Source organism: Podarcis erhardii (genome assembly GCF_964252035.2).
Source record: "Podarcis erhardii genome assembly, chromosome: 7".
Lineage (NCBI taxonomy): Eukaryota > Metazoa > Chordata > Lepidosauria > Squamata > Lacertidae > Podarcis > Podarcis erhardii.
This window is the reverse complement of record NC_138511.1, coordinates 13,909,431-13,932,452: the sequence shown is the minus strand read 5'-3', so window position 1 is coordinate 13,932,452 and position 23,022 is coordinate 13,909,431. Positions and strand designations below refer to the sequence as shown.

The window sequence follows — 23,022 nt, the reverse complement described above, 5'->3', positions numbered from 1 at the left end:
AAGCACCACTTTAGCTAATGGGCCCTCCCGCTGCCGCCGCACGATTTCTGTTCTCATCCTGAAGCAAAGTTCTTAACCCAAGGTAATATTTCTGGGTTAGTGGAGTCTGTAACCTGAAGCATCTGTAACCTGAAGCATATGTAAACCTGTAGAATGTTTCCTTTTATTTAAAATGCATCTCTGGGTTATTTGTGGGGCATAGGAATTCGTACTTCTTTCTTCCCCCGGAAAAATATAGTCCGGCCCCCACATGGTCTGAGGGACGGTGGACCGGCCCACGGCTGAAAAAGTTTGCTGACCCCTGGGCTAATCAGACAGATGTATACTGGCTGATCTCCCACAAGGTGGCAGAAGATGCCTGCTTCTTTCCTCAGTGGGTTCAAACCAAGGCACTTGGCACCAGGCCTTGAGATACGCTCACATCCACACCATGCATTTAAGAACAAAAGAATAGCCTGCTGGAATGGCCCTCTAGCCCAGCATCCTGTTCTCACAGTGGCTGCCAAGATGCTTGTGGGAAACCTGCAACCAGAGCACAAGGGCACCCTTTCTTCCTGTGCTTTCCAGCAACTGGAATTCTTAAGCATTCACTGCCTCTGACCTCCATGAATTTGCCTGATGCTCTATCGAAGCCTTCTAGATTGGTGGCCGTCACTGCCTTCTGTGGGAGGGAGTTCGATAGTTTAACTATGCACTAAGTAAATTAGTATTTCCTACTATTATTATTATTATTATTATTATTATTATTATTATTATTATTATTATTAATATACCGCCCTATACCTGGAGGTCTCAGGGCAGTTCACAGAAAAGATCAACATAAAACCCACAATATATATCAAAATAAAAACAACCCAATAACACCCCCCCCCAAAAAAGGAGCCTCATTTTAAAAGGGTATAGGATGTCAAACAGATCAACCAAAGGCCTGGTTAAAGAGGAAGGTTTTTGCCTGGCATCTAAAGGTGTATAATGAAGGCGCCAGGCGAACTTCGCTGGGGAGAGCATTCCACAGACAGGGAGCCACTGTTCTCATGTTGCCACCCTCCGGGAGGCACACGAAAGAGGGCCTTAGAATATGATCTCAGGGTTCGGGTAGGTTCATATGGGAAGAGGCGGTCGTTGAGGTATTGCGGTCCTGAGCTGTTTAAGGCTTTATAGGTCAAAATCAGCACTTTGAATTGGGCCCGGAAACTTAATTGGTAGCCAGTGCACTCGGACCAGGATGGGTGTAATATGCTCAAACCGTCTTGCTCTGGTGAGCAACCTGGCCGCTGAATTCTGCACCAGCTGAATTTTCTGAACCATCTTCAGAGGCAGCCCTACGTATAACGCATTGCAGTAATCTAACCTTGAAGTTACCAGAGCACAGACAACAGTAGTTAGGCTATCCCTGTCCAGATAGGGACCAAATCTTCCAGCATTCAGCTTCACTGGGTATCCACATGGATATCTCATGTCATATATCACTTTGGTTTCATAGAATCAACCAATTACAATGCCGGAATCTCGGCTACAGCATCTTTGACAGATGGCCACGCAACCACTGCTTAAAATCTTTCAAGGAAGGCGAGTCCACCACCTTCCTCTGTCGAACAGCTCTTGGAACTGCACTTTTAAGGGTGCTTAGGAGACCCCCCCCCCCTCACAAGAGCTAAGAGTCCCTAGGGAAAGTCATGACCGTTAAAGTGGCCCCAAAACACAGGTTTGGTGTGTGGATGGGGTATCTCTTTTGCTCTGAGCCTGAGATCTTTCCTCTTAAGCAAGCAGTCAGCTTATGACAGGGAAAGGAAAGCCTGTGTTCATCTAGCTGAAAGAAAAGAAAAAGACCCGAGTTGTGGGATCAAGTCAAAGGAGACCCACAGATGTTCCCTCTCGTTTTATATTGAGGCACCAAGTCAGGCACCTATTCCAGGGATGCTATCAGGAGAATGAGAATGACAAGCTTTGAAATGTGGATATTTTAGATCAAAGGTTTTCAACCTTTTTGAGTCCATGGCTCCCTTGACGCAACTACATTCTTTCTGTGGCACCACGGTGGGGCTCAGGAGCCCAGTTATGTCACCCCTTGCTTGCGGAGCTGGCAGCCTCTCACCCTTTTTCAAACACCCTCCCTTGTGGAGTGTTCCCTCAGCCTCCTCTCTTCTCCTATTTCCTTGGGAGTCCTCTGGGCAGCAGCTGCTGCCACCCCTGGTCTCTCAGCTGCCCCCCTGCCCCAAGGAGAGGTGCTTCCCAGAGGTACCATTTGCCTGGGGATCCTATAGCCAGGGCTGCTGCAATAAACAGCCGCACAAGCCTTTGGGAGGCAGAGATGCAAGAGGGCATCAGAGGAGGAAGGGAAGGGAAGAGGGACAGAGACCAGTGTTGCCCTGGCACCCCTGACCATCATTCAAGGCACCCCAGGGTGCCACAGCACACTGGTTGAAACCCACTGTTTTAATCATAGGACTGTTCTTTATCTGTTCCTAGCATAGTCAAAAGGGAAGGCAGAACACGCTGTTTTGGGATGTGCAGCTGATTTACCAGGCTTGGTATGTACAAAATCAACCCAGAGACCAGTATGGAATTTCCCTGCCCTTCTGTGTTGTTTTCACTTCACCATTGGCCAAGCTGTTGCAATGCTGTCCAAGGCAAAAGGTAAAAAAGGTAAAAGACCCCTGGACGATTAAGTCCAGTCAAAGGCAACTATGGGGTTGTGGCAAGGAAGCTGGCGTTTGTCCAGACAGCTTTCCAGGTCATGTGGGCAGCATGACTAAACCGCTTCTGGCGCAATGGGACACCATGACGGAACCCAGAGCCCACAGAAATGCCGTTTACCTTCCTACCGCAGCGGTACCTATTTATCTACTTGCGCTGGCGTGCTTTCAAACTGCTAGGTTGGCAGGAGCTGGGATAGAGCAACGGGAGCTCACCCCATTGCGGGGATTCAAACCGTTGACCTTCTGTCTGGCAAGCCCAAGAGGCTCAATGGTTTAGACCACAGCGCCACCCATTAAAGCACCACACAGTTAAAGAACACAACTGTCCCACAAAGAATCTCAAGAACTGTTGTTTGCCCCTCCCAGAGCTAATCCCCAGCACCCTTAACAAGCTAGTTCCCTAGATTTGTGTGAGCATGTGTGCTTTAAATGTACGGCATGCACACAATCTCAGCTAAGACAGGGAGCCACAGACTTGACACATGGACTTTGGGGTTCAGCACCATTTATTTAAGAAAGAAAGAAAAAGAACAAATGGGGGGCGGCAGGCAGGGGAAGCAAAAGGCAGGAACAAGTTCTGGAGCGACACAAGCATCATGGTGCCTCCCAGGCAGTATAATTCTGGTTCTGGAAGGAAGCGGGCAAGGCAGAGTGAACACTGGCGGCAAAGGCTCACAGGGGGCAAGCCAGAGCCAGCCACACCATGAAGGGAATGTGGGAGGCTGGCTGGAGCACAATCCTGTGAGGCCCAAGCTCAAAAGATAAGCCCTCTAGTGCCTGCTTGGCACTGTCTGCAGGGGCAACTGCACCCAGGGCTGTCTGAAGAGGGAAGGAAAGGCAGTATAGTTAGCTGAAGATCAGCTCCAAAGTCTGCCCTCTTCAGTGTCTCGGGGCCAGCTGAGAGGAGAAGGCAGCAATCAAAACCCCCTTTCCCCAGCTGCAATGGGCTCCTTCTGACTCTCATCCCCCAGCAAAGCTTCTTGCCGTCCTCCTGGGAACGCTGGACGGGACACCCCTGCCCTCCAGTGCTTGGCAGGAGCTGCTGTGTGGGGTGCCCATTGCAGCTCTCCTGCACACGTTGCAACACTCTTGCCCCACCCCTGCCCGCGGAAAGGGGGCAGACTGGTCCTCTGAAATGCTGATGAGAGACCTACCTGCCTGCTTCCCAGGCAGCAGACGAGGCTGCAACAGCTCCTTACCTGGCCCTGCCAGGCCCCGGGGTGTCTGCAGCTCTGGGGGACTCTACACTGCAAAAGAAGGTGTGGATCTATGGGAGACCCCACACAGACTAATAAGGCACTGATGGCTTGGGAGGGGCAAATCCCATTTTTGCCCTGCGGCGCTTAAGGCATGGGAACCATTGCCCGCTTTTTGGTGTTGGGCTCTCGGCTGCTTTCCGCGCCAGCCAGAGCACAGGGGGACTCTGTATGGCTTTGCATGTGTCACTGAGGACCAGGTGGAGAGGACGCACTGAGGCGCCGCAGCCGTTCCTGGCTGGAACTCGTTCCAGCACTTCTTGGGCGGGCGCCATTGCCACTAAAAAGAGAACCAGTGAGGCATTCATGGTGAGTTCCAGCACCTCTTTTTTCTAGAAAAATAACACTGACCACAGCCTAGCCTGGATGTGTGAGGGGTGGGAGCAAACTCGATTGTGCCAGGCAGGCAGTGCCACGTGGGGCACTGCGACAAAACACAGGAAGCTCTAACTTGTCCAAGTTGAAAAGCTTGGCGCATGCTGGAGGACGAGGGCAAACGACCTCCCTCCACGGTGCTCCTGTGAATCCTGCCCTGGCTGGAGTGCTGGATGCTGCTATGGCATTGGGCATGGGGGACCACGATACAGAAACCCACCCACCCCACGCCCACCCACAAGCAAGACAGGAGGGGAAGGGCAAGACAGGACAGTATCTTTGGTCACAACCTGCCTGGCCCAGCCCAGCCCAGCAGCAGAAGCAAGAGAAGCCACGAGGTCACCCCGCTGCCCACCCCTTGGCCTCAGAGCAGCCTCTTCAGGGCAAGGTGGCACGTTGGGTCCTGTCTGAGATGCTCATCCCTGGAAAGCCTCGGGCACGGCTCTGTCCAAGTGCCTCTCACGAATGCCGCTCTCCAGTCCTTTAAGTCCAGTCCACCGTGCCCTCTCTCTGTCCTTCCATGTGAGGGCTGGGGAAGGTGGTGGGACGACGACAGGCCCCGCGTGGCCCCCATCGGTCTGTCACTTCCACAAAAAAAACCCTCACAAAGAAACTCCCTCCCACGTCTCCCCACCCCACCCCCATTTTCTTTTGGTAGCAGCAAAGCACCATTTGTGAGTGTGTGTGTGTGTGTTTCTCTTTTTTAAAAAAATTCATAATAATAATAATAATATAATAATAATAATAATAATAGATGTCTCTCAATTGGCCTGATGACAAAAAAAATAAAACAGCGAAGAGTGTGGTTAAGAGGCAAGCCCGGCCTATGAGGAGCACTCCTGGATGTTGAGACCGGCCTCCGAGTGATGGTGCAGGTCAATGGGCTGCTGAGGCTGCTGGCCGGGCCGGTCGTTGATCAGCACCACGTTCTTGATGCAGCCCGTGATCCCTGAGATGTACTTTCCCGCGGTCAGGGTTTGGATGTCAGGTGCTCCGCCTGCGCAGGGGGAAAGGAAGAGCCGCCCGTCAGCAAGTGGGTTCCCTTTAGGGGAGAGGCTGTTGTCCTCTTTCTCCTCCTCAAGTCACTGGGAGGATTCGGGAGGCTGGCAGGGACCACAGCCTCCATCCTAAGATTTTGATTTTCAGCATCATCACCGATGCTGCCTCATTTGGGCCCTGGGATTTAATTGCACACCATCCTTCAGAGAGGCGTGTAGACTTTTCAAGGTTCTCATATTGCTATCCATTCATTCAAATCTCGGGCCCACAAGTCACTTGTTACTCTCGCCACCATGTGGACCACGTTTTTAAAATGAAATTAATGCAAGATGGTTTCTATGTTTTCTTAAGGGAAAATGTAGAAACACGATTAGGGAAATACATTAAAACCCTTTTGTTGTGTTTCTCCTGGGTGTTTTTTTTGTAGGTGTTCTTTTAAAAAATATTATTTATACTTTTCAGATTTATGTATTTCACTGATTTTGCAATCATTTTAACATTTCAAAACTAGACTTCCTACCCCCTGTTTCTGCAGTTCCTTAAATTTATTTTTAATACCTTCTGCATATCCAAATTACTATATTGGCCTGAATATAAGCCTCATTTCCCCCCCCAAATTCCAACCATGGAAAAGTTAAAGTGTGGCTTAAATTCGCGACCTTACAAAAATTGGCTTTTACAAAAACGCTGCTGAAACAGACATATGGTAAAACGGAACAGGCGTGAGTGCCTGCCGAATTTTAATGGAGTGGCCTATATTTGGGTATTGTCTTTTTTTCTTTCCCCTCCTTGAATTTTAAAGGTGTGGTTTATATTTGGGTGCGGCTTATATTTGGGCCAATACGGTAACTTAATTTGCACATTTATTTATCTTCTTTAAATATATACTCTTATGCAGGTTATTACAATAATCCTGCCAATGTTCTTATCTGTTTACAATTTATCTATAAATATTCAATAAACCATTTGTAGGAGGTGCTCCTGAAGAAGCATTGCTTAGCAAATCGATAATGTCCACCCAGGAACATCCTATCAGGAGGGGTGGCTCTGAGAGTGCTCTGAAAGGGACAAGACATTGACATGGTCCAGACTGAAGTGTAAAGCTTTGAGGGTGAGGGTCCAAAATTCAGGAGGGTTGATGCCACAAAGATGTCGTGCGGCACCTGTGAATTTTACACCATTTGCATGGAAAGGCTCTAGAAGTCAGGCAGCAACCAGTGTGGCAATCAATGTTGAAAGGAAAGATGAAAAGCGATGCCCTCCTGCATGGATGGCACATCATGTTCTGTTGCCTTCGGCGAAATGGGAAGCTGCTTCCGCTCTGCGACCCCCTGACCTGGGTTCTGCGGCAGCACCTGCAAAGTGGTGGTGCCGACAGTGGATTCCAGCAAGATCTTGAGAGATATTGCCAGAAGCTGCTGCCGCGGCCATCACCACTCAGTAGAGCATGAGAGTCACGAGTTCGAGTTCTACTTTGAGGGAAAAGGGTCCTGTATTGTATGGAGTTGGACTAGATCAGCCTTTCTCAACTTGTGGGTCCCCAGATGTTGTTGAACTACAACTCCCATCACCCCTAGCTAGCAAGGCCAGAGCTCAGGGATGATGGGAGTTGTAGTCCAATAACATCTGGGGACCCACAGGTTGAGAACCGCTGGACTAGATGTTCCTTGTGGTCCCTTCCAACTCTACAATTTTATGATTCTCTGGCCTGTTCCCACCTCATACCTCTACCCCCGAGTGAAACATAACAGAAGAAAAAGAAAACCTACTCAGTTGATGAGGACTGCCGAAAACTAAATGAAAAGGGGAAGTGTGAATCCCTCATTAGCCCATACACCCAAAGTGCCCTGAAAGTGGTCCAGCTTTGTTGAGACGAAGGCGCTTACCTATATAAATTCGACCTTTGGTATTCACCATGACGTTCTTGCCAGGAGATTCCCCAGCTACCATCTCCTCGCCGTCGACTTGAAGGAAGCCTCTTTTCCCTTCCCTGGAGGAGGAACAGGAGAGTGTGTCAGAAGGACTAAGGTGTTTTTGAGTGAGGTTGGTTGGATTGGAGAGGATGAGCATGGATAAGGAAGTGCTTGTCTGCCCGTAGGAACAGAACTGGAAATGTGGTCCAAGGATATTCCACAGGGGAAACCTCACATGGATCAAAATAATAATAATAATAAATTTTATTTATACCCTGCCCTCCCCTGCCAGAGCCGGACTCAGGGCGGCTAACACCAGTAAAATTACAATAAAAACATAATGGGGGGGGGGACACACAATTTAAAATACAGGTTAAAACTACAATTTATAATGCAGCCTCATTTTAAAAGTAGCCCATGGATCAAAACCGTAAGGGGAGGGAAAACATAAGGATCAGATCAAACCCAAAGGCCAGGCAGAACAGCTCTGTCTTGCAGGCCCTGCGGAAAGATGTCAAGTCCCGCAGGGCCCTAGTCTCTTGTGAGCATTCCACCAAGTCGGGGCCAGTACTGAAAAGGCCCTGGCCCTAGTTGAGACCTATCTAACCACCTTGCGACCTGGGACTTCCAAAGTGTTGTCATTTGTGGACCTTAAGATCCTCCGTGGGGCATACCAGGAGAGACGGTCCTGTAGGTACGTGGGTCCTAGGCTGCATAGGGCTTTAAAGATCAAAACCAGCACCTTAAACCTGACCCTGTACTCCACCGGGAGCCAGTGCAGTTGGTAAAGCACTGGATGAATGTGATCCCGCAGCAAGGACCCCATAAGGAGCCTCACCGCGGCATTCGGCACCCGCTGGAGTTTCTGGGTCAGCTTCAAGGGCTGGGACAGCATCCCCAGCCCAAGAAGCACACAAATTGCTCCTCAATCCGTCTTGTTCCGGGAACAGGCCCTATGCCCTTTTCCACCCCCCAACGCTTGGCCTTGTCAAACTAGGGGTGTCCCAAGCCACATCTCTCCACACTCGTCTCACCGGATGGCTGTCACTCTATGCCATTCTCCATCATCAACTGGGTCTTCGGACAGGATGTTCACTTCTCCGCTTCCTAGCTGGTAACTGCAGGAAACACAAGGTCAGTGTCAGAGAAAAAGAAGAAGAGTCTGGATTTTATATCCCGCTTTATCACTCCCCTTCAGGAGTTTCAAAGCGGCTAACATTCTCCTTTCCCTTCCTCCCCCACAACAAACACTCTGTGAGGTGAGTGGGGCTGAGAGACTTCAAAGAAGTGTGACTAGCCCAAGGTCACCCAGCAGCTGCATGTGGAGGAGCAGGGAAGCGAACCTGGTTCCCCAGCTTACGAGTCCACCGTTCTTAACCACTACACAACACTGGCCACCCCGGAGCCCCAACACAGAGTGGCCAATAGCGTGAGCTCTTCCCTCACCTGAACACCAGGTGCCCGTCCTTCAGCCCGAGGCTGATGAAGTCCTTTGCTTTGGCGCTCTCTCCTTCCTCCTGTGACAGAAACCAAACGTTGTTTCTCACCTTCTCCTTTCTTTAGGAGATGGCACCCCTAGGCATCAGTTGGGGGGGGGTGTCATCCCATAGAGGGAGAGAAGCCCATGAACTGCTAAGGAACTGGCACCACTTCAGGTCCCACGTTTTACTTGTTCCACCTTTGTAAGAAATCCCGTCTTTGAGTGTGGCAGCACCGACACTTTTGCAACCCCCTGCCTACTGACATCGGTTGGGTGCCTTCACTGTACTCTATTTGGCGCCTGCTAAAAACATTTTTTTAAAGGCAATTACTTATCCAGACGTGTAAAAATGTTGACAGGCGTTTTTACCTTATGATTGATTTTAGTTAGTTTTAAATAAGAGCAATTCAACAGTGGAACAGAATCTGGACCACCTCCTGCTGGGACAGAATGCTCTCACCCCCATGGGGGCCAGTCTCCTGCCTACTACTACTACTACTAATTTATTTATACCTTGCCCATCTGGCTGGGCCTCCCCAGCCACTCTGGGCAGCTCCCAACAAATTATTAAAAACACAATAAAACATCAAACATTAAAAACTTCCCTAAACAGGGCTGCCTTCAGATTTCTTCTAAAAGTCAGATACTTGTTTATTTCCTTGACATCTGATGGGAGGGCATTCCACAGGGCGGGCGCCACCACCGAGAAGGCCCTCTGCCTGGTTCCCTGTAACCTCACTTCTCACAGGGAGGGAACTGCCAGAAGGCCCTCGGAGCTGGACCTAAGTGTCCGGGCAGAACGATGGGGGTGGAGACGCTCCTTCAGGTATACTGGGCTGAGGCCATTTAGGGCTTTCAAGGTCAGCACCAACACTAGCTCCCTCATCACTTTCCTGCAAACCTCCCTGCTACCTTTGCCAAGCTAATTCTGATCAGTGGTGGAGCTTTACCCGGCGCTTTTGCAGGCCTGTCCAGCATCGCAGCAACAAATTCTTCCATTCAACCAGCACATCTGCGCTTGGGTTAGTCAGCCCCTGCCCCCCGTGCTTCATTCTCTCTGACCCCCTCTAGTCGTGCATTTTGGCCTTCCCTTCACCATGCCACAAAAACCAAGCCAGTAAATACCTCGTTAGCAGCATGCAGCTCAAGGCCCACCTCCCTGGTTGCCTGGGAAGAGAGAGAGAAAAAGAGGAGCACAAGCCACACTGGGGGGGGGGTGCAAAGCAGGCAGCTGAACACAGCATGCCTGGAAGGGGGGGGGAGCAGCAGAGGTGAACAGCAACGGCATTCATGCAACGGGGCAGGGTGTGCGCATGAGACATGCTGGTGCTGGGAGAAAGCAGCCTTCCTCAAAAGAAGCACATCATGCGCAGGCGACAGCAGAGGAGCCTGCGGGATCTCGCAGCAACTTGCATGCCGTCAAAGCAGCAAGGTGGGCTACTCCCGTCAAATATTTTTAGTCTGGATGTTATAGACATCCAGACTAAAAAGATAGCCTTCCCTGGACGGTTAAGTCCAGTCAAAGGTGACTATGGGGTTGCAGCACTCATCTTGCTTTTCAGGCCGAGGGAGCCTGCATTTGTCCACAGACAGCGTGGGTCATACTGTCTGGGTCATGCAGACAGTATGACTAAACCGCTTCTGGCGCAACAGGACACCATGATGGAAACCAGAGCGCGCAGAAACTCTGTTTGCCTTCCCACCGCAGTGGTACCTATTTATCTAATTGCGCCAGTGTGCTTTCGAACCGCTAGGTTGGCTGGAGCTGGGACAGAGCAACAGGAGCTCACCCGTCGTGGGGATTTAATCCGCCGACCTTCTGATCGGCAAGCCCAAGAGGCTCAGTGGTTTAGACCACAGCGCCACCCGCGTCCCAGGTGAAACAGAGGCTGTCCCCACACTCCTGCTGATCTTTACAGCAGCAATGATCAAGATGGAACTGGCTTGTGAGGCCTGGCACAAAGACAGCACTTTATTTACTTGTGATCAGTGAAGAGGCCTCACCAACACTTTGGCGTCACGGGCTGCTGCCATTTTCATCCCCCTGCTCAGTTTTGCCAGGATCCAACTGCCCCCTCGCCCTCCACCCTCATCCAAAGCTTTACATCTCCTGTTTCCACCTCCAGCCTCTGTGAGAGGCAGAGAGAAGGCCCCAGGTTTAATTTCCCCATAGCATCCCCAAGCAAGGATCCCCTCCCCAAAAACCAGTCTAAAACCCTGGAGGGTCCACAGCCAGCCATTGTAGGCTGACGGACCCCTGCTCTGTCGCATTCACTCACCACGCCCTGCCAGAGGAGAAGCCCATTTGCTGAGTTGGTGCGCACTTCCAGCTCGATCGTCTCCGGTGAGTCCGGGAGGCTGTAACCAAGAGGGAAAAAAAGAGACCAAGAGATGAGAGACTGTGCACATTTCTGCTGCGTTAGCCAGTTTCCCCACAGCCATCTGGTTGGTCACTGGGAGAACAGAACGCTGGATGAGATGGCCCTTCAGTCCAATCCAGCAGGGCTCTCCTTAGGGACACCCGTTGTAATAGCAGAACCTCCTTGCCCAGGAGCAGTCTACCTCTGAATACCGGGTGATGGTGAACTTTTAAGTTGAATTACTGAAATAAATGAACTTTTCCATGATATTCTAATTTTCCAAGTTTCACCTGTAAACCCATACGGTAAAAGTGCCTCCCCTGAACTCCCTTCTGCACTGGCCCTGACCTGTTCCCTCCACCGTAAATGGAGCTTGGCAGTGTTCTCCCACTGCCACTCGAGGCTGGTTGGTCGCCGTTCGTGGGGAAGCGTCCACCGTAACGGCATCAGAGATAACTCACCTCCTGGGGAAAGTGTGGCGACCCAGGGCCACATAGCCGCCATCGTGGAAATAGGCACCGTACTGTCCGGGGGCATCTGGTAAATGGGGGGGAAAGGAGAATTAGTCTCAGCACCTACTTCAGGGACTCAAGCACAGACCGAGACAACGGGAGGGAGGGGAGGGAGAAGCTGAACTGCTGGGTGCTATTGGCCCAGAGATGGAAAGAAGATAAAAGTCCTGACCAGAGAAGAATGGCAGATTAAGTTTGCAGAAATAGCAAAAATGACCAGAAGAATCAGTAACCGGGAAGACCAAAATTTCAATAAGGAATGGGGAAAATGTATAATTTATCTTAAAAACCATTGTAAGCGGTTAAAACTGTTAGCAGGACTGGAAGAACCCTCGTAGTTTAATGGTGAATTTTGGACATAATGGAGACGTAAAAGATTTGGATTATTATAAAAGATGCAGGAGGAAAGGACCAGTGCTTCCCCCCCCTAAAAATAAATAAATAGGGGTACTCTTGTTTTCCTACTCATATTGAAATACTGCCCCTCAATGAGGCCAAACTGAGATTCGCAAAATGTTTAGGGGTATGCGTCCCCCCAGGGGGAAAAAAAGCACTGGAAAGGACTAACAATAGGACCTACAAAGGGGAGGAGGGAAGTCCAGGAGATTCATTGGAATCTTGTTTTTATGTTATATATCCATTGGATATGTGATTGCAAAACTTTGATCTGAAAAACCAAATAAACAAATTTAAAAAGGGAAAAAGAGAAGCTGAACTGGTTTTCTGGAAGTGTCAAATGGCTTTGGATCATCAAAGCATCTTCTGCCCGGATGACATGGTTATCTGAAGTGGCTTCACTACAAGAGATATCCTCCTTAGCTCCCAGTCAGCACTTTGTCTGCAAAGAAGCATCTTCATCCCAGAACAAGCAGAAGCAGGAAGCGCAAAGAGGGGGCCGGAGACGTACCATTTCCTCCGCTGCCCTCAGGAGTCCACTCGGTATTTGACTGGTGCTGCGATGCATCTGCGTGGCAGAGAAACAGGCACTCGCTTTACACAGCAGAAGACAACTTTCTTCCAGGGTGACAGCGGCGGAGGAGACAGTTTGCCTCTGCAGCTCCACGCTCTGGCCAGCCATCACCCTCAGACTTACCGTGTTCACAGTATAATCCCAGGAAGCCAGGAGGGCAGACACAAGCTGTGTCTTTGCAGATGCCCCCGTTGAGGCAGGGCTGCTGGAGCTGGCACTGGACCTCAGACACCTCGCAGCGTTCCCCTGAAGAGAGCGAGAGAGAAACACACTGTCGTAAAGAGCATGGAGAGGGAGAGATGGGCGAGGGCGGACTTGCATGATGCGCAAGGCTAAGGGCTTATCCACACTTATCTTTAGCCCCACCCTTTCCAAGCAACAGGTCTGCACTTTAAAGCTCCACATCTGAGCGCCTTTCTTTCGTTCTTTTTTGCTCCAGAGCTTTTCCTGCGAAAACTCACTCTTTAAAGCTGATCCGGAGCAAACAGCTACCTTCGTTCTCAAACTTAATCTGTTCCAGAAATCCGTTCCAAACCATAGCATTCCAAAAGCATGGTGCGCTTTTCCACAGAAAGTAATGCAAAATGGATTCATCTGTTTCAGACTTTTAAAAACAACAACCCCTAAAACAGCTATTTAACATGAATTTTACTATGTAACGAGACCATGGATCCATAAAATGAAAGCAATAAACAATGTACTGCAGTCACACAATCAATCAGTCAATCAATCATTCAATCAGTAGCTGCACTGGGTTCCACACAGTCACAAAAACAAAACAAAAGAGCTGCAAAAACAAAAACGCAAAATAAATAGCAAAAACAGACTGACCTCAGCGTAACACTCAAAACGGAAGCGCGGCACTCAAATTAGAAGCGTAACACTCAAAACGGAGCACGTTCGGCTTCCGAAAAATGTTCGCAAACCGGAACACACACTTCCGGGTTTGCAGTGTTTGGGTTCCAAGTTGCTCGAGTACCAAGGTGTTTGAGAACCAAGGTACCACTGTATTTGGCTTTTCATGGATTGCACTTGGCTCCGAATCAGCTTTAAAGAGCGGGTTTTCGCAGGGAAAGCTCCAGAGCAATAAAGAGAGGGCTAAAACAGAGCTTTAAAGTGTGGACCTCTTGCTGGGAAGCACGGAGAAAAAGGTATGTGTGGGGGAAACCCCAGGAAGCTCTGGAAAAACCGCAAGAGACTTTTTACTGGCCGTCATGCCCTCCTGCATCCCTCTGTGGCGCTCTCACCTTTGTAGCCATCCAGACACAAGCACTGGAACTCGTACTCGCCGGTCAGCAAGCATTTGCCACCGTGCAGGCAGGGCCTGCGGTCGCAAGGGGAGCTGTCAAAGCACTGCGAGATGCTGCGGCTCTCCAGGAAGCTGTATGAAATGTCCACCTTCTTCCCGTTGATTGAGACCTGGGGTGGGAAGACGCAAACAGCTTCAGCTTCCAGTCAGAGCGCATGGATCTTGCTGGCCAGCCCCTTCCCTTCCTCCTGCCCCCTTCTCTTCCAAGGAGGAAGTGTGGACTGTCCACCACAAAGCAGGGAGGGGGAACCGGCAGCTCCTCTCCCCACTGCCGTCGTGCCCCCAGTTGCTCACCTCCCCGATGCACCCGTAGAAGTGGCTGGAGACGTTGGCAGCCGCCGGCAGCCTGACGGCGGCGTCGACGCCCCCCAGGTACATGGAAGTGCGGAGGTTCAGGCCCTGGCTTTTGCCCGGCGAGGACCTCTTGACGGGCCGCTCATCGTTCACATGCAGAGTGCCGTCTTTGTTCAGCCGCTCGGCCGTGATCCTGTGCCACTGTTCCAGCTCTAGGGGCTTTGCGCTCCGAAGGACGGCCGTTCCTAAAAGAGGGCCGGGAACATGAGTTTGGATTCAGGAGTGGGGGAAGATTCTCCCCGCAACAATCGGCCCATCTGATGTACCCTCAAAGTTAAGAACGTATCGTACTTTTCCGTGTATAAGACGAGTTTTCCCCCGGAGAAAATAATGTGAAATATTGAGGCTTATCTTATTCATGGATAGTGCAGTGTTTGGACGGGGGATTGGTTTCTGCCGCAAGCAGCAAATTTGTTGGTGGTCGTGGCAAGGGCTGCTGTTGATTTGCTGGTGCTGCGGCAATTGGGCGGGTGATTGGCGGTAGCTGTTGGTTAGTGGGCAGGTGACTGATGTGTTTTATGATGTGCACGATTGTCATGGTCGGTCTGGCGGGTGAGTGATTTTTGGCAAACCCCCCCCAAAAAAATCAGCAACTCTGGGCAATCTCCCCCCCATTTACTTAATTTAGAAACCCCAAAAATAGGGGGAGTCTTATACAGGGAAAAATAGGGCAAGTGTCTGGGACTGGTCTGTGGAAGAGGGCTGGGAAATGACCCCTCCTTCCCCTATGCCTCTTTCGGAAAAGGAGGGGGAGTGGGAAGAATTGCCCCCCCCCAATAGTTGCAAGAAGAAACTGAGACAGGACTAATTTACAACAGGACAGAAAACTACCAAGTTTCGAGGTACAGTGGTACCTCAGGTTACAAATACCTCGGTTTACAAACACTTCAGGTTACAGACTCTGGTAATCCAAAAGTAGTACCTCGCGTCAAGAACTTTACCTCAGGATGAGAACAGAAATTGCACAGTGGTGGCATCATGGCGGCGGCAGGCGGCCCCATTAGCTAAAGTGGTACCTCCAGTTAAGAACAATTTAGGTTTGTAACCAGAGGTACCACTGTAATGAGAGGAGGAGTAGGAGTTGGAGAACAGATAGCAGACACATCCTTAGAGAGCCTGGGAACCCCCCCTCTTTTTTTTACTATTACCAGTTATCATCATTATTTTATTATCCACCCTATGCCCTAAGGCTTCAGGGCAAATCTAAAACAATACTAAAAAAACAGTTTAAAACAAATTAACAGCCATAAAAATAAGCTGGGTCCTCAAAACATACACCTTAAGGGTCAAAAACAGGCTGGCGTCATCAGCATTTGCTGGAAGCTGCACAATGAAGGTGCCAGGAGGGAGTTCCCACTGCTCAGGGGCTGCTGCAGAGAAGGCCCTGTCCTGTACCACCGCCCCCCTTGAGCCTCTGAGGACGACCACCAAGAGGGCAGATCCCAGCACCTGAGAGGCGCTGCTGGGGAAGATTCAGCCTTTTGGGTATCTGTTTTAGCAACGGGGAGGGATTTATTACCTGAGCCCAGCTCGTAGCGGAACTCCAAGTGCCCGTTGACCATGCTGAGCGAGACAAAATCTGCCACAGGGGAGCCATCCCCGCCGCTGAAGAGGATGAGGCCATCGGGGGACAGCGGCTTGATCTCAAGGTCCACGCGCAGCTCATAGTGGATGTTGGTGAGGGGAGGGTAGGAGATGAAGGCGTCGCCCCCGTGGAAATAGGGCACGGTTACCGTGGTGCCTGCAGCAAAGAGGAGGGCGGTGGGGTCAGCCTGGGACTTTGCTCAGGCTTTGCCCTGGCCACTGGGGGGTGGGGGCCCAGCGTGTCTTCCTTACTCACCGTCCATGCACTTCTCTCCGTATTTCCCAAGGAGGCAGCGGCAAGTGTAGCCTTGCCCAGTGGCTCGGTTAACACAGGTGGCGTCAGGACCACAGGCCTCTGTGAGGGAAGAGAGGGTCATTTGGTAAGACTCTGGGCGGCAGTGTCAGGGACTGGGCAGAGAAGGAATAGAGGAGGCTGCCTCAAATCCTGACCCTTTCAGGGAGGAGGAAGAGGAAGACAGTATAGATTTACAACGGGGGGTTGATGGGTGGTCGCAGCTCAGAGGAAGATAAGGGGGAAAGCTGGGAGAGACGGAACAACACCCGGCTGACACGTTTTCATTAGAAAGCATTCCAGACCCTCCATCTCCCAGAACCCGGCGAGCCTTAAAAGTAGGGGAGCAAAGAGCTCAAAGACAGAGGGCACGTAGCAGCACCCATAGAAGAGGTGATGATGACGACAAATGAGGAAGCTGTTGGAGAGATGGGCAGGTGGAGATTCACTCGGGACAACACCAGTATCCAAGAGGCTGGGTTCTATAGCCTCTTTCTGTAAAGTTTGAAATGAAAAAGGATGGTAAGAAATTTTCCCTTGTCTTTATACTTTCCTGGGCAACCAGCTGGGAGCTGTGGACAGCATCTTGACAGGCGGAGGGCCAGGAGTCAGGGTTCCTTGTCTGCACCCTGAACTTAGGAAGCTGCCTTATACAGAGTCAGGCCACTGGTCCTTCTATGTCAGCATCCATAGTATGTCCATGTCAGAATAGGGTGGGAGGTGTAAATCTGCAGGACCCACCCCCAGAATCAAACCCCAAACCTAGCTGAGTATTGTCTATTAATTATTGTTAATATCTGCCCATACCGCCATAAAGTGGATAGGGTTAGGGGTTACCCTAACCCTAATGTACATCCTTAATGATAAATTAGCACATGCTATTAAGGTAAGACGGGGAATATGCAGGAAGAATGATTTTGAGGAGATACGGAAGGTGTGTAGAATTTGTACTGTTAAAATGGAAATGGAATATCGCAAGAGATGTTGAAATTTTGGGAGGTTGGGGAGTTATGATGGAATGGTCTCGGGGGTGGGGTGCACATTTTTATTCTTATTTATTTATTTTTATTACTTTGACAAAATAAAAAATAAAATTATAAAAAGTACATCATTAAAACAGTTAAAAACCAATTCCCGAATAAATAAAAGTGTCAGCATTGCTTGGCAGTGGCTCTCCAAGGATTCAGCCCTACCAGGAGATACTGCTGAGAACCAAACCTTGGGCCTTCTGCATGCCAAGCAAATGATGTGCCCCTGAACCACAGCTCTTCCTCCTAAGGGACGCCCAGTCTTCTCCTTGCCAAGTGATGTGCCACATGGAAACAGGGGCAGCCGCATCTTACCTGGATGGCAGCGTAGGGCCTGGGGGTGTTCGCAGTTGCTTCCAGCAAATCCCTGTGGGCACTCGCACACATAGCTGCTGCTCTCTGAGTCCCTGCAGATGCCTCCATTCTGCCAAGGGGAGGGAAGGGAAAATCTGGTGGACTGGCAGCCGAGACCACATAACACCGGTCCTGAAAGACCTTCATTGGCTCCCAGTACGTTTCCAAGCACAATTCAAAGTGTCGGTGCCGACCTTGAAAGCCCGGACCAGTATACCTGAAGGGGTGTCTCCACCCCCATTGTTCAGCCCGGACACTGAGGTCCAGCTCCGAGGGTCTTTTGGCACTTCCCTCCCTGCAAGAAGTGAGGTTGCAGGGAACCAGGAAGAGGGCCTTCTCAGTAGTGGCACCCGCCCTGTGGAACACCCTCCCATCAGATGTCAAGGAAATAAACAACTATATGACTTTTAGAAGACATCTGAAGGCAGCTCTGGTTAGGGAAGTTTTTAATGTTTGATGTTTTATTGTGTTTTTAATGTTCTGTTGGGAGCCGCCCAGAGTGGCTGGGGAAACCCAGCCAGATGGGCGGGGTAGAAAGAAAGAAAGAAAGAAAGAAAGAAAGAAAGAAAGAAAGAAAGAAAGAAAAAAGAGTTTGAATTTGATATCCCGCTTTATCACTACGAGAAGGAGTCTTAAAGTGGCTAACAATCTCCTTTCCCCTCCTCCCCCACAACAAACACTCCATAATTATTCCAATCACTTGCCATGTCCAACCAGGGCTGGCCAAGGGGAAGGCAGCAAGCAACGAGGCCGAATTCTGCTCCCCTCTATAAAATGCAGAGGCTGCACACATGCAGCGCGCTTACCTGGCACGGACGGTCCTGGCAGGTGGGGCAGTTGGAGACGCCGTGAGCTTGCAGGTCAAAGTCTTTGAAGATAACTTCCTTCCCTTGGATGATCAGCTGCCGAACGCAGCCTAAGAGGGGAAGGAGAGAGAGCCGATGGGAAGTTGCGGGAGAGATTGGTGGTAGGGGCGAGGGATGAATTAGTGGGAGTGAAAAGGTGTGCCAATAAAGCAGGGCGAGCTGGCAAGGCCTCTGTGTGAGGTAATTTTACATCTTGGGACACCACCCACCCCGTAAATACCCACTGCTCATATAAATGAGGAGAGACAGTGGTGATGCTGTGGGTGGTTGGTGGTGGTGGGGGGGCTAAGAATGGGGCAACCCAGATTCCTGCATCTCACTGGCTGTGGCCCTGTGCCTAACCCACCCACCTCACAGGGTTGTTGCTTGCTTGGAAGAAACGGGAGGGTTGAAAAACTTGTGTTTGTTTTATCCCTCCAAAAGGTTCAAATGCAACCGTTTAGCAAGCACCCTTTTCTACCACTGCCCACATCTGTTATTTAGATTGACAACCTCTAGGGGGAAAGGGAAGCCAGCAACTCCCCAAAGGTGCTCGCTACCTGGGGGCTGGTGGAGCAGCTTTCTTTAGGACAAACGCAGCTGCCTGTCAGGGTTCAGGGAATCAACTTCCTCCCCCCCCCCCCCGTGGCAGCAGATAAGAAGATCAAAGAAAGGAATGCCTTACCAGTTAGAAACTTGCACAGCGAGAGCACAAAGAACACAACTCCTAGAAATGGTGGTGCTTCCAATTAAAAACCGCACCCTCTTCCATCACTATTAATCTACATCACTCGTACGTCTTGTAATCTAAGCTTGTACCCTCTGTGCTTTCTGTTCTGAGACTTTCTGAGCTCTTCTTGACCTTGGGCTGAGCGGAGGAATGCTGTTGTCCAGAGACTGTGAATCTGTTAACTCTCTTTCTCTCTTCCAGTGTTTCTTCTCCTAGCTGTTCCCCATCCTGTATTTCCCAGCTTCTGCCTTCTGAACTGTGCCCCTCGGCAAACCACTGTTCCAAATCTATACTTTCCTCCTGCTCCTGGGAAGATTCAAGAGCAGAAGCAGGGAGAGGGGGTGGCTCCCACCATTCCTCCTCCGTGCGGTCCCTGACGCTGTTGTTCTTAGGACATCCTGCCCGGGTGCACTCAAAACCCAGCCCGGCCCCCTGCCACAGATCACAGACAACCCCGTGCATATACTGGCCGCTTTGTCCTCAGAAGGTGGTGGTCTCTCCTTCATTGGAGGTTTTCAGCCAGAGGCTGGATGAAACTTTGTCAGGGATTCTTCAGCTGCGATTCATGCACTTCAGGGGGGCTGCACTAGATGACCCTGGGGGGGCTGCCTTCCAACCTTACAATTCTATGACTCTGTGAAGCTCTCACCAATGAAACCGCTGGTCAGGCCTGTCTTTGCAGTAGCAGCGTAGTTGGGATACCCGCCAAGGTACAGCCCCTCATTGAGGTCCAGACCTTGGAATTTGCCCTGGGGAAGATATATTATTATTATTATTATTATTATTATTATTATTATTATTATTATTCCACCCTATATCCAGGGGTCTCAGGGCAGTTCACAGAATAAAATCAAGATATAAAATCACAAAACAACAACCCAATAACACCCCCTCCCAAAAAAAGAACAACTATTTAAAAGGGTATAGGATGTCAAACAGATCAACCAAGGGCCTGGTTAAAAAAGGAACGTTTTTGCCTTGCGTTTAAAGGTGTGCAATGAAGGCCCCGTTCTCGTGTTGCCACCCTCTGGACCTCTCGAGGAGGCAGCACATGAATACGGGTCTCAGAAGATGATCTCAGGGTTCAGGTAGGTTCATATGGGAAGAGGCGGTCCTTGAGGTATTTGCGGTCCTGAGCCATTTAAGGCTTTATAGGTCAGAACCAGCACTTGGAATTGGGCCATGAAACTAATTGGTAGCCAGTGCAGTTGGACCAGGATCGGTGTAATATGCTCAAATCGTCTTGCTCCGGTGAGCAACCTGGCCGCTGAATTCTGCACCAGCTGAAGTTTCCGGACAGTCTTCAGAGGCAGCCCTACGCATTGCACTAATCTAACCTTGAGTTTACCAGAACATAGACAATAGTATTTAGGCATAGCTGGGCCACCAGCCAAAGCCGATAGAAGGCACTCTGTGCCACTGAGGCCACCTGAGCCTTGAGCAACAAGCAAAGGATCCAGGAGGACCCCAAGCTACATACCCACTCCTTCAGAGGAAGTGTAACTCCCTCAAGAGCAGGCAACCTCCCATCTATTCGGTCTAGAGCAGTGTTTCCCAACTTGGGCCTCCAGCTGTTTTTGAACTACAATTCCCATCATCCCTGACCACTGGTCTTGCTAGCTAGGGATGATGGCAGTTGTAGGCCAAAAACATCTGGAGGCCCAAGGTTGGGAAACACTGGTCTAGAGAACCACCCACTAAGATTGCCTCTGTCTTATCTGGATTGAGCTTCAGTTTGTTGGCTCTCATCCAGTCCATCACACAGAAATGTAAACCTAGCAAAAGTAGGTCTCCAACAGGAAACACCAGTTTGCAGGGGGCTGCTCCATCTTGGCCTTGCTTGCCATCCTGCTCCCAGTACCCAACTCCTTTGGGCCTGATCCAGTAGCCACTGGCAAGTACAGAATGCAGCGCTCAGACCCACAGACGGGGTGCAGATGCCCAGCAGCATGTTGACACCCTGGATAGAGCACTTGCCCTGGCTTATAACGCTGCCCCTTTCAGCAGCCACACGCCAGAGAGATTTCCCACAGGTGAGAATCCCACTCACCTGGGATGTGCCGTTGACGGGAGGGTGGTTGTCCAAAACGAGAGAGCCCTGGGTGAGGTTGCGGTACAGCCGGACAGTGTGGAATTCGCCCAGCTTGATGATGGAAGGGTGCCGGATGGTGGCCATGCCAGAGCCAGCGTCGAACCTGCAATGCCAAGACAGCTCAGAAGGGTCAAAACTGCTTCACCTCCCGCCTGCTCCATTAGGTCCTGGCAAGCAGCAAGCTAGACCATTTTGACGCATTTGGAAGCCCACGTCTCACAGCTCTGGGTTCAGAAGTAGGAAAGGATGGGTTGAGGCTAGAACTGACACCCAGCCAGAAAGAGGGTGCTGAGATAAGGTAAAGGTAAGGGACCCACAGCCTCTCACCTGAGCTCCGGCCGGCCCCCAACCAATCCAAAGGACACAAAGTCTGTGCCTGTGTTCTTCTTCTGCCCGTTGTACACCAGCATCCCTGCCAAAAGCACAAAGGAAGGTGAGCGGTTTCTGCGCCCACCAGCCTGCAAGACCACGACACTTTGCTATGCTCCCTTTAGCACCCAAACCCGCAGCACAGCAGGCGGGCCCCACGGCGCAACAAGAGGATGCCAAGATCCACCTGGGCTTCCTGTTCCTGGGATGCAACACGGCGCCGCTTCCTGGTAAGGAAGGGAGAATGTCCCACCTGCCTGGGCAAGGAACCGGGGTTAGGGAGGCCTCAAAAGAAGCAGCCTGGCTGGCAAGACGTTAGGTGGATCGGTGAACAGGTGGATAGGGGCCGGGAGGGCACCTGAGTCCTGGGGTGAAGACACAGTGGCTCTGCCAGTGGACTGGTTAGTTTGGCAAGGGGCACACTTTTCACAACACACACGCGGGCACGAGGCTCCATCGCCACAAGGGTTAAGGGAGGCGCCTAGGACTGGCTAGAAAGGAAGCGGCAGCCCAGCAGAAATGAGACTTACCTGAGTAAAGCATGAGAGCTGGATAGGTAGAGGAAAGGAGGGAGTAGAGACGAAGGGGGAGGAAGAGGTACGGAGGAGAGAGAGAGGAAGAGAGACGGAGAGAAAGGTAAGACGAGTTGGGAGGAAAGGCAAGAGGGAAAACGAGAGTGTTGAGAGAGAGATTCCCAGGAAAGAGAGCACTCGGGCCTCTGCCAGCAAGGAGAAAGGTGGCTGGTTGTACCCAAAAAAGGACCAAGGAGCTCATATACTAGGCTTGCCATATTTCAAAAAGTAAAAACCAGGGCACTCCAAAATTGTTTCAGAAAACACCACTTTTCGATTGATCCAGGACAAAACGCTGCATTTCGAAAATCCCTCCCAGATGTCAATTCCGCCTTTGAAATCCCAATATGGCAGCCCTATCGTATACTGTACTTGTGGGGAAGCTCTGGAGTGCCTACATTTGAGGGGGGGGGGGGCGACACACAGCAGTCCTGCCCCCAAGGGCCTCCCCACCTGCCCCTGCACCTCCGCTTACCGTCAGGTGTGTCCGGTCGGAAGGTGATCTCGATCGCAAACGTCTTGTAGGCGTCTTTCATGGTTGGCAGGACAAGGAAGGACTGAGGATTCTGAGTGAAATATGGCACCACCCGCTCTACAAGCAGAAGAAGGGCAGGGGGTCAGGGGACTGGGCAGCTGCCGCAATTTCCCAGCTCCCTTATCCTTTCAAGTTGAGGAATGACCGGCTGCCTATTTGGTCCACTTGAGCCACAGGAAATCCCACTACTGCCACCACACCAGGTTGCATCATTGCCCAATATTGCCCAATGCTGCCTTCTCTGACTGGCAGCAGCCTGCCCAATACCCATGCTCCTTTAAACTAGAGGTCTTATGGGGTTGAACCCAGGGCTTTCTGCATGCAGCTGAGCGGGGGCCCTTTCGCCACACATTACCCCTGCGCAGAAGTCCCATCAGGATTCGAACCAGCAGCT

General features: G+C 50.8%; 1 protein-coding gene across 15 annotated transcripts in view; it reads right to left on the bottom strand.

Annotated features, from left to right (window-relative positions):
• Positions 1 to 3,187: 3,187 nt before the first annotated feature.
• Positions 3,188 to 23,022, bottom strand: part of HSPG2 (heparan sulfate proteoglycan 2) — a 216,933-nt gene continuing 197,098 nt past the window's right edge. For 8 of the 15 annotated variants that reach the window (XM_081870613.1, XM_081870625.1, XM_081870624.1 and 5 more), the window contains 20 exons: positions 22,569 to 22,685; positions 22,052 to 22,069; positions 21,480 to 21,564; positions 21,111 to 21,255; positions 19,710 to 19,809; positions 18,292 to 18,401; positions 17,447 to 17,555; positions 16,068 to 16,166; positions 15,747 to 15,968; positions 14,168 to 14,412; positions 13,812 to 13,983; positions 12,688 to 12,810; positions 12,502 to 12,558; positions 11,544 to 11,619; positions 11,002 to 11,080; positions 9,848 to 9,889; positions 8,689 to 8,759; positions 8,277 to 8,360; positions 7,216 to 7,319; positions 3,188 to 5,327 (listed from right to left, as the gene is read on the bottom strand). In XM_081870613.1, the coding sequence (XP_081726739.1) occupies positions 5,155 to 5,327; positions 7,216 to 7,319; positions 8,277 to 8,360; positions 8,689 to 8,759; positions 9,848 to 9,889; positions 11,002 to 11,080; positions 11,544 to 11,619; positions 12,502 to 12,558; positions 12,688 to 12,810; positions 13,812 to 13,983; positions 14,168 to 14,412; positions 15,747 to 15,968; positions 16,068 to 16,166; positions 17,447 to 17,555; positions 18,292 to 18,401; positions 19,710 to 19,809; positions 21,111 to 21,255; positions 21,480 to 21,564; positions 22,052 to 22,069; positions 22,569 to 22,685 (2,231 nt within the window). In that variant the 3' untranslated portion in view covers positions 3,188 to 5,154. The remainder of the gene's footprint in view (positions 5,328 to 7,215; positions 7,320 to 8,276; positions 8,361 to 8,688; positions 8,760 to 9,847; positions 9,890 to 11,001; positions 11,081 to 11,543; positions 11,620 to 12,501; positions 12,559 to 12,687; positions 12,811 to 13,811; positions 13,984 to 14,167; positions 14,413 to 15,746; positions 15,969 to 16,067; positions 16,167 to 17,446; positions 17,556 to 18,291; positions 18,402 to 19,709; positions 19,810 to 21,110; positions 21,256 to 21,479; positions 21,565 to 22,051; positions 22,070 to 22,568; positions 22,686 to 23,022) is intronic. The other 7 variants (XM_081870623.1, XM_081870615.1, XM_081870619.1 and 4 more) reach the window with 3 other exon arrangements.